The sequence below is a fragment of the Cyprinodon variegatus genome, unplaced genomic scaffold (assembly GCF_000732505.1).
Source record: "Cyprinodon variegatus isolate N-32 unplaced genomic scaffold, C_variegatus-1.0 Scaffold826, whole genome shotgun sequence".
Classification (NCBI taxonomy): domain Eukaryota; kingdom Metazoa; phylum Chordata; class Actinopteri; order Cyprinodontiformes; family Cyprinodontidae; genus Cyprinodon; species Cyprinodon variegatus.
In genome coordinates this window covers 15506-26247 of record NW_015151279.1, presented here as the reverse complement: position 1 = coordinate 26247, position 10742 = coordinate 15506, and the positions used below count along the sequence as shown (strand labels likewise).

Genomic DNA, 10742 nt, shown 5'->3' with positions numbered 1-10742 from the left:
TATGTAAGCATACAGTATATATAAATATATCATAGCAGAGGTGATATTTACAGCATCTTCTATACCCTGTATTTTGTAAATACAAACCTAACAGGAATGTGTGGAGAATAATTCAAATCCTCTGTGGTTTATAATAATAAGACTGAATAAGGCAATAGTAATGAAAGTTATTGGATGAAATATCTGTTAGCTTGCCAGCTTTAGGCACAATATAGTTTTTTTTCTGGCTAATGCATTTTTGTGTCAGTTGAGCCATTTGTCTCTTCCAAATGTTTGTTTGCAGGATAACAGTCAGATGATTTACATTTGTGCATATGCTTTTAGTACACTTGTCCACTTAGCATATATTTGAGCTAAAACTGGAATTGATCCTGGAGGCAGATGACAGCTTCTTCTTCTTTGGAGCCATTATTAGTTTTGGTAATTTCATAGTATTTAATATATTTTCCTAACAGAATAAAAAGCAGATAAGCATTAACCAATACTGGAAAAGCAGGTGTTGCCCTCCTAGAAAATCACAATTACTTATTATAAAAATGAGTATTTAATCTATCTAGCTCAAATAGCTTCAGACATTAATATCACCTATCACAGTTCATTTACATTTTTTTTTTTGTAATGAATAACAGAACCAGAAGATCTTTAGATTGTAATGTGTTTAAGTAAGTCACTACATAGGTTGGAGCTTCTGCCCAAGCAATTTCCCACCTGTTTCAATGATCAGCAATGATCTTCATCACAGCTCTAGTGTTATACTGTTCAAAAATACAACATCAAATTGTTTATTATTCATCTTTCTGTCTTCCTTAGCCTTGGAATCCTCTACAGTGATCTGAGGTGTTAAAGCTTGTCTTTATTAGGAGGTGAGACACCTGAACAGGTCACCAGTCCAGACTCAAGCATTCTGTTTTATAAGCAGGATGTTTATACCACCCTGATTTAAAAACAATTTTGATATTGTTTTTGTTATATCCTTTCACCAAGCAAACAATACATCAAAACAGTTACGATGGTTCCAACTTTATGTTTAGCAATAAACAAACTCAACCACACTAACCTAAAGTAATTTATCGCTGCCTATAAGAACCATGTTTACAGAAGCGCACATTGCAGAAGCCCAGAGAGTTATGCTCTGAAGACTTTTGTTTATTTCCATCTCACAGAAAGCCATAACAATGTTTATCTTTGTTTCTGCCTTCGCTCTCCCATATTTGCCTTTTTTATTACCCACCACTTTTCAAAAACGTGCCCTAAAACTTCTAAAAAAACTAAAGTTTTACATTTTATCACCTGATTTTGGCTTCTAATATCCTGTCTGAGTTTCATGCTGTTTTCTTCATGCCTTTTTGAGGTTGATAGTCTGGGAGTTTAATGTTGTAGAATACAAACAGAAATATTAGCATTCTATCTGAAAAACACTGTAGCCTATGATAATATAATCATGTTTAATCATAGACCCTGCACATTAAAGCAGCCCTTATGACAATATTCCTCTTGGTGATTATTGCAAAGGTGCAATTAGAATAAACAAGAGCTCAATCAATGGGATGAACTTTAGAGGAGAGCCACTGGCCTGATTTAAAGAATAGCATTGATCAAATCATCATGGCTCAGCTGAGTGAGATTGGAAAAGGTTTTAAGGAAGAGTTGTTATTGTTTATCGGCCTGAGAAAACCAGCTTCATAAAGAGACAGCAAATCAACCAAAAAATTCAGGACCGTTGTTAATCCTCATTAGGAAGCATCAACAAGGATCATTACACGCTAGTCAAGGAGGGAGAAAAGAGCTGAGATCATAGCTAAAGCAGAAATGTGAAGGTAGCTTTAATTACTATTAATGAGTCACAGGAAAACACTGATTAACAAAAATTCCGCTTGTGCAAAAGAGTACTTTGTCATTCATGGTCACTTGAGACTAAATTTATAAAAATATTTATCCAACATACAGCTAAAACTATGTGTGTTTTAGGACAGTTAAAATGCAGTTTAGTCTAATTACAAAAACACCATTAATTGAAGCATAGCGGTGGTGCTATCATGGGACAGGAATATTCTAATTAGCATCAACAAGGATGGCTTTCCATTAACTATATAAAAATAAAAAATAAATGTTGGTTGATTTGAAAGTCCTGCATCAAGACAATAAATCAAAAGAACAAAAAAAATAGTTTTACTAAATTAATAAAGATTTTACACTATTGGACTGTTGTTGAAGGACACAAACTGAGCTGTAAATGGAAGGAAGCTAAACAATATTCTATGCCTGAAGAAAAAGCGGATGTTCAGTGTATCTTAGCTATTTAAAGTTGGAAAGAAAAATCTTAATGATATGAAAAATAAGGACTTGTATAAAAATGTTATGGTTTCAGTTGTTTTCAAAAGAAGCAGTTTACAAATATCAAAGCACTGCAGTGGTTCCATAAAAAAATTGATGAATAAATTCAGTGCACTTAAAGAAAAGGACACTCTGTATGCTACGATGAAAGCATATACTTGAACATTTCTTAAAAGACAAAACGACAGACTGATTTTTCATAGCATAATTTTCATTTCCGTAATTAAATTAAAATGTTTTTAATTTTCATAACCTTGGATCCTACTCCTAAAACTTGAACAATTTAAGTTATCAACTGTGACATGTTTATTTTTCGAGTGTTGTTACTTAAGTACATGTTTACATTACATTTCCCAGTCTTACAGTACACTAAGTAATGCAAACCTGTGCATAATGCCTCAGTCTGTTTTACCTGCAGTGTCACAGCTATTACTTTTAAGCCAGCAGTGCTTCTGGCAGAAACAAAGATTCTCCACAGCACATGTGTTGGACACATACCTGTGCCTGCAGGTCCTGCTCTGGAACAGCCTCTACTTTGGCAGCATCCTGGCCTGCAGAGTCCTCCTCCTCCTCAGGCTCTCCATTGGGTAGTGGTATTGTATCACTTTCGGCACTTAGCTCCAGATCAGAGCTCTGAGCTTTGAGGCCCTGTGATGACAGCTTCCTCTGGAACCGATACCTCTCTAAGACTTACAGAGAAAATTAAGCAACTAATGGGTGGTATAACTGCGATAAAGAAGACGCGATTTGAATATGTGAGTGAAACTAATATTCCGTTTCTGCATTCATTAAGCAAAAGAGAAAGTGAAAGTGTTTAGATTTATGGATATGGGAATACGTGAGTCTGCGTAGGCAACATGTATAATCTCTCCCACACATCATCAATCTTCCTTCAAGCAGAATCTACTCAGCGCACTTTCTTGCAAATTCAGGCGTTTTTTTTTTTGTTTGTTTGTTTGTTTCTTTTCCCTAAAGTGTGTTATGTAAATGAGTTACAGTCCTCCAGTGGGAGTCATTTTAATTCTGCTGTTATGCATAGTCTGTACTCACTGTTTGCCTTGAACCAGTGTTTGTTTGGGCTCTGGTTCAGCTCGGCGCTCATTTCCACACACTCTTTATAGAAGTCCTTCAGTGTTCCCTCATCTCTGGTTTTCCCGTCTGACTCTAGGCTTCTCTGCTTCTCACTTTTCTGCTTAGTCATTCCCTTAAAATCCTGCAATGAATCTTTAAAAAAGAAATGCTCCTCTTTAGAGAAAAAAATCTGGGGCCAAAGGTTTTGATAGCGGCAACAGTGTTATGTTTTGCAGAATTAAAACCGCAGTTTTCGAGGTCTCATTTTATGTTAGATTATTATTCAAAGTGATCAGATGTGTATTTATTGCTTCAAAAGAAAGTATTTGCTGAAAAGGTTTTTGAAACATCATGTAAAGTAATTTTACTGCAGTCAGGACATGAACATAGCTTTAACTGGGAAAAAGTACAACTTACATCCTTTAAACAAGGATTGATATAAATTAGGAACAGATGGGCTTGAAGTAATTAACTCAGTATGTTAGCAGTGTTCACCTCGACAGAATCAGCTGTGTGGCGTCATGCAACAAAACCCACAGTTAAGAGTATGTCACAGATAATCAAGAACATTGAGCTTAGATGTTTAGTTGGGGTGAAGTGATAAAACTTTCATTTTCTAAGGAGGTACAATATATTATAACACCAGTTTAGAGCTTGCTTTATTTTCTTAGGAAGCAAATATGTGATTTTTGTACAATAATGTTGCTGCTAAAACCTTCGGTTAGGAGAATGAATCCCACTCAGAACATGAGATTTAATCTTAAAAAGTTAAAGGTTAACATATCATCAATATATTAACTCTCCAACTCTATATCTAGTACATCAATGTAAGTTGAAAAAAAATGTCAACAGTAGTGTGACTTAGTTGATTTAGATGTCATCATTTTGTGATAATAGTCTCCCATAAGATCTAGGTCGATTACAAAGTCGTGATCCAAGTTCAAAACCCTAAAATTAGAATTTTTAGCCTAAATATATAGGGTTAGGGTTAGGGTTACAATTTAAATTTTTAGTTTAGTTTTTTTTTTTTTTTTTGCTTGAAGAACCTTCTACTGGCACTGAACTGATTTTCTTTATTTTTCTGTCCTGTTTACTGTACCTAATGTATAATGTGAGTATTATACTACCAAGATGTTTCACTTCAACATTGTACATCCAACATCAAAGTAATGAAACCAACAGCGATGATCAGCACTTACCAGCAGTTTTACTTGTCTTGATTGATTGTGATGGTGGCTGTTCTTTCTGCAGCCTTGTGGCATCCTGTGTTGTTTTTGAGTGGTTTGGTTTGTGTCCTGTCTGCTCCTCAGATTTTCCAGTCACTGTTGATCTCTCCAAGCCTTTGCCGCTTTGCCCCTCTTCCCCTCTGTTGTTCAAACCCGTCTTTCCCTTGCTCTCTTTCTGATCGCTTTGACCCTTGCGTTCTTTCCTCCTGGATCTTTCTTTTATTCCAGCAAAAGCAGCATCTTCACTGTCAGTTGATCCTCCACTTCGCTCCTTAAAGTGTTTTCTTGGTCTTTTCACTGATTTCTTCTCGGGTTTGACTGGGATAAAAAGTGGGGATGATGGACATGACTCGATGGGGCCTTTACGGGAGAAAAAATAAAAGAAAATAAGTCTTTGTGATACATTTTTTTATTTAGACTATTCCCCTGAAATGCTGGGTGGGCACAATGTCAAAAAAATATTGATGAATAAGCTTTGGGAAGTAATAGAAAATGGAGACACTCATTTTCAGGCTTTGTACCACTGCCAGTGCTCAGCTCAACAGGGAGAATTAAGTTTTCCTTTGTGCCGTTGTTCAGTTGTTGGCAGGAGCTGTATTTTTGTCGGAGACTAGTGCATCTGAAAAAGATGAAAAATGTGCTTTCATAATGAGTCATATTTCCTCTCCTGTGCCTCCATCATCACTTCCATCAATTTCTTTTAAGCAGTCTCCCCCTTTTTTCCCCAAATGCCTCAAGCTAGATTTGCCTAGTTTGTTTCCACTGGTACTTATTACAAATTTTCTGCCATTGAGTTTCTCTCCTGTCTTCACAGGATGAAATCTGACCTGTAACAAGGTGTTCCACCAGCCAGCCAGCTCAGTCTGAAGCAGCTTTTCCTACCCTGCTGAAAGCCAGGAGCGTAGCGGTACTCGCAGCAGGAGCTGATTCGAGCTGCCATGATGCCATTGACGTATAACGAAGCACTGAAGGGGAAACCTCTGTGCCTCTGAGATACAAACTGAAACTGCTCTGAGAAATAAAATGGACAGAAATTAAGGATTTATAAAATATTATATCCTTTGGTTAAGACTAATAGTTTTCATTGGTTATTGGTCTATCAGTATTCTTAAGAATCAAACTAAGTTTATTTTATTTTGTCAGTAAAAAGTTAATCACGGCCCAGGGACGTCAGAAATAAACAATCCTGTGGTTTCCAGGATTCATAAACATTAAAACATTGTTGGAAAGCTGCAACTTTGGGAAATCAAATTTAGACTGCTCTCTTATTGCTGAGCACGAATATTTTCTCCTTCTGCTTTCCCTGGCATCCTATCACAATGCTACCACAACCGCTACTAAATCTAAATAAGAATATTTGCTCGCTAGCGATGGAAATTCAGGATCTTTTGAGAAAAATGGATTTTATGGTTCAATTTCATTTTCTAATGTTGGCTACAGAACATACATTGTAAAAAACGTACTCATTGAACTTGTCGTTGTCTGCCAATATAAAAAAATAATATAATATAAATTTATAATCTGCTTGTGGCAGTTATTTGTAAAGCTTGATTGGAATAACATTTTACTTTAATCTATGCTTTGTCCTTGAATGAACTGAAATACATGTTCCATAAAGTCTTGCAGTTCTCTTTCTCTCTCTTTTTCATTTGTTTGACAAGAGTAATCTTTTTTTGACAGCCAATAGACAGGAAATAGGTATAAAGAAAATAGGAGACGGACCTTCAACACACTCGAGGCTGTGGATTCATTCATTCATTCATTCATTCATTCATTCATTCATTCATTCATTCATTCATTCATTCATTCATTCATTTCCTTTATCTTTTATTCTCCCCTGTCTGTCTCTTCCCTGCACAGACCTTCCCTGTTCAGACACAGATATTGCAAAAGTGTTCATTAGACACCTTAAAGGAGAAAAGAAAAGTGAAAAAGAACCCAAGCTGATACAGAACTTGAATTGAGCTTATTAACTTTATAAATTGGCTTTTTAACTGTTTACTTGTCTTATTAAGCCTTTAATTTAACCTATTAACTTCTTTTCATTTTTACTTAATTTACATTAGGTAACATATCACCCACAAAAGGCAACGTTAGATTACGGGTGCTATTCTACAAAGCAGATACACTCAGCTTCAAGACAGAGGGGGACCTAGTAGACCCTGCAGGCCACATTTGACCTCACTGGTTTAAGTCTTTTGCTGCAAAGTTACCAAAAATTAAAACTTGGACGATATTGGGTTAAACCAGTGTGTGAAATACCTGTCAATATTTGGGGGGGTCCCCATCTCCATTATTTTCGTAACGTTGTTGTCAACGTTGTGTCTTTCTTCTGTTTAGCAGCACATGTTTAATTTGTATACGCGAACAGGATTGGCTGGCTCCACTTGGCAAATAACAGAACATATTTGTGAATAAATGTTTAGAATTTTAAATACTGGACTGGACAGCTTAGAAACATTTTAGTGACCATTAGTGACAAAAATATTTAATTTTAAATACTTTTCTTTTTTTACACAATTTAAGACCCCCTTTAAATTTTGCTTTTGAGGCTTTCAGGGGGTCTCCTGGGTTAATCAGGGGGGTCGAGCCCCCCCGGACCCCCCTGTATTTCGCACTCTGGGTTAAACCATATCAGAGGATACAGATAAGTTACTATGGCTGAGTTCATAGTGAACCACAGTGTGACAGCATATTGTGCATCTGTCAGGGACTGCTTTCAAACAGAAATTATGCATGTAAAATCATCAACAAGGTGTCCTTTTACTGATCACTCTGAGCTGATCACCCTGAAGCCTGAGGCATGTTTGAATACCATCGTTTTTTGTGAAATCGCATTATAATATGCAGGGTCTTGTCCTTTTTCCTTGTCAGTCCTTTTCATTGTTGGATGCCAGAGCTTCTGTTTGTCACTGTTATATACTTTGATTTTGCAGTTAAACTTCAGTTATGTCTGAAAAACACACAATTTATCTCAGTTTTAACCTATAAATTGCAATATGTAGGTCTGTGAAACGTGTGGATTGTTATATCAGGCAATATGGCCTCAAATATTCTTATGACCAATTGACAGCGATGCACTTACACTAACTTAATACAGTCTAAACTGAGACTTTGTGTTTTGAAAAGAAACTAAGAAAGGTACATAAAGTGGGTGTATGTTTTGTTGAAGTGATTAGAAAACAGCATGTTTCAAGGTTTGGCACCTACTTGGGTGGAAATGTCTATTTATTGTAATAGATTATTAAACATTAGCTTTTTTCTCATCTAAATAATTTACAGCAGCTTGGGTTGATATCAGAATAATAGAGGTTTGTAAATTACCTCCTGCTGAAACGAGGCCCTTAAAAACACAGAGATTTTCTCCTCCATTGATTTGCTGAAGAATTTTCAGTTCATCCCGAATAGACCTTGAGTGTGCTCGCCGCTGACCTTGCCCCAGGTACGTCATGGTCACTGTCACATTGGCTTTCTTAGCCTCTTTTTGTGCTTTTAGGCTACTCTGCTATAAAGAGAGAAAATTACATGCAAACCAGTTTTAAAGGTTACGTTACACGTCAAAACTTTGTTCTCCAAGTAGAGGTGTTTGGAGCAGATAAAACAGAGACAAAACTGTGAAAGAATCTTTTCCTGGCCATCACAAAAAATCACCTGCATTAGAATTGTTGCGACACATTTATGTCCCTTTATGAAACTGAATAATTAATTTGTAATTTGGTGGCATCTCCTGGGTCAAGGCTATTCTGACAACAAAACAAGACCAATGCATAGTCATTGCATTGTTATGACTGTGTAGAGGTCATTGAAGAGGTTGTTGAAGTACAGTGAACTCATCGCTGTGATGTTGACATTTTGATTGATCCAAACTTTTTGACAGGGTAGATTATCCTGAGAGAATTAGCAACCAATTGATGGAAGGATTGTGGTCTCGAGGAAATTTACATGGCTTGAGATAAAACTGAGCTGGGTCAAAAGTGTCTCAAGAAAATAATTCCCACATCATTAAACTGCTGGCTGCAGCTTAAGTGGCTGATACAGAGCAGGATAGATCCAAGTTTTTATGTGGTCTGGATCAGACCCCGATCTGTGATCCGTGTGTGACAGATGAACTGTAGAGTTGTTGAACCTGGCAACTTCTTTCCCAATCTGTTAAGATCCCATTTTGGATATTATGGGTGAGTTTTTTCCATGCTTTTCTGTTATTAGTCAACAAGAGGTACTCCCACTGGGGTCTTCTGTTGTCGTGGCCCATCAGCTTCAAGGTTACACAGTGTGCGATCAGAGATCGAACTCCATTTACCACAGTTATGCTTTTTTGAACACCTCCAAACAGTCTTCCTGTTCTCCTTTGATATCAGCCATACGTCGCCCACTCTGTTTTTTTTTTCTTCTCTTTTTTCAGACCTCCTTGGGTTTAAGAGATAGTTATATGGGAAAATCACAATATGTGAGCAATTTCTCATAAACTAAGATTCTTCCATCGAATGTAGAATCAAAGAACATTCTACATTCAAAGACTCTTTTGATTTATAATATAGGTTAACAAGCATTGGAAGATGTCTACCTAATGAAGTGGCTGGTGAGTATGTAAACATAGCTTAAATATAAAGCATGAATCAGATAAAAAGTCAATTCACCTGTTTTTCTGTATGAACTCTTGTTCTCTGTGAAGTAACTGATGAGAAGGATCCTCTTCGTTTGTCATATAGATAAGGGCAGGACTGACTCAGAGCCCTGTTGAGGGAGTTAAGGCTTGAGGCTTTTTTGGGAATGGCTGGAAGATATAGGTCACCTCCTTCAGATTTTCTGGGATCATTTAGCTACATCCAGCAAACACACAAATAAATACAAAAAGAGTTTTAGTCATTTTCAGAGCCTGTTGACTCTCAGCTGGATTGTGTGGGGGGAAAAAATAAAAACATCTGAACAGGAAGCTCTCTTGACAGTCAAACCTTTCTTACTGCCTTTATGTTTATGTCTAGCTCTTAAATATTGTGCAAATTATTCAAGAAAATAAACAACATCTTCAACATATCCAGTCTTTATAGCTGTGTGCTTCTAAGCCAATCCAAACTGCAATCTTGTATCTTGGCTCCCCCCAAAGGGAGTTGAAGGTACTGCAGAAGTGAAAGTCAGATAAACAATTATTGTATTTTTCATTTTTTTTAAATACTAATTAAAACTATATTGCCCTAAAAGATTATTTAAAGCTGTAAGGGAAGAAACACACACACACACACACAAAAAAATCATTTTCTGTATTTCTATGTAAATACATAGAAAGTATTTCAGTATCAGGATCAATACATTTTAAAGCAAATATAAAACAACTACTTGTGCATATGGTTTACAGTTCTAGCTATTTCATGGCATACATATTGTGATTTAAATTTCTTATTTATTGCCTTGTTTACATTTTTAAGCATAATAGGATATAAGCAATTTTAGACTTTATAAAAGTGACCTACCTTGTAGATTTCCACTGTATCAGGATTCTCAAAAAGGAGCATTTTGTTCTTTGCCCTGACTAGACTGGCAATGGAGTGAATCATTTTGCTATCTCTTGATTGTGATAGGATCTGTGTGCAGAAGTAAATCAATCATACATGCAAACTATGTCAATAAAATGGATCAGAAAAATACCAATGAGACTCACATGAGTATATGCGTCTCTTTCGGGAATTGCCTTGTCATACAGATCTTGAAGAAGTGTCCTGCTGTTTCTCCAAGTTCTTCTCATTGACATGCTCTGCTTTGACCTAAATTGAAAGCTACGTCTCAGAGAGACACATAATATCATGTTTATTTTATGAAACACAATATTCATTGCTTTTTAGAATTTCATTCTTTATGACAGTATTAACATACAGAAGTGAAAATATACATGACTACATGACAAGAATTAGGAATACAGAGAGTGTCAAGGGTTCTGCACTAAAGCATGATATAAATTTTAAACAAGATGGTGGATATAGAATGTCTTTCGATTACAGTCTGTTTTTCTGAAGGAAATCGCATGGCTAATTCTTATGGAACTATGCTTTCTAATATTTTTTTTGCCTTAGTATTGGCAGTTTTCATTTTCAAATAAGATCATTTAAAAACTGCTGA

General features: G+C 36.1%; 1 protein-coding gene across 1 annotated transcript in view; it reads right to left on the bottom strand.

Annotated features, from left to right (window-relative positions):
• The window catches only part of LOC107098959, a 15006-nt gene extending 4610 nt beyond the window's left edge, over positions 1 to 10396 (bottom strand). The window contains exons 1-9 of the mRNA XM_015396868.1: positions 10288 to 10396; positions 10100 to 10210; positions 9269 to 9451; positions 7956 to 8136; positions 5459 to 5642; positions 5153 to 5250; positions 4605 to 4991; positions 3385 to 3558; positions 2833 to 3023 (exon numbers count right to left, since the gene is read on the bottom strand). Coding sequence (XP_015252354.1) covers positions 2833 to 3023; positions 3385 to 3558; positions 4605 to 4991; positions 5153 to 5250; positions 5459 to 5642; positions 7956 to 8136; positions 9269 to 9451; positions 10100 to 10210; positions 10288 to 10377 — 1599 coding nt within the window. The 5' untranslated portion in view covers positions 10378 to 10396. The remainder of the gene's footprint in view (positions 1 to 2832; positions 3024 to 3384; positions 3559 to 4604; positions 4992 to 5152; positions 5251 to 5458; positions 5643 to 7955; positions 8137 to 9268; positions 9452 to 10099; positions 10211 to 10287) is intronic.
• Between the last annotated feature and the right edge of the window lie 346 nt (positions 10397 to 10742).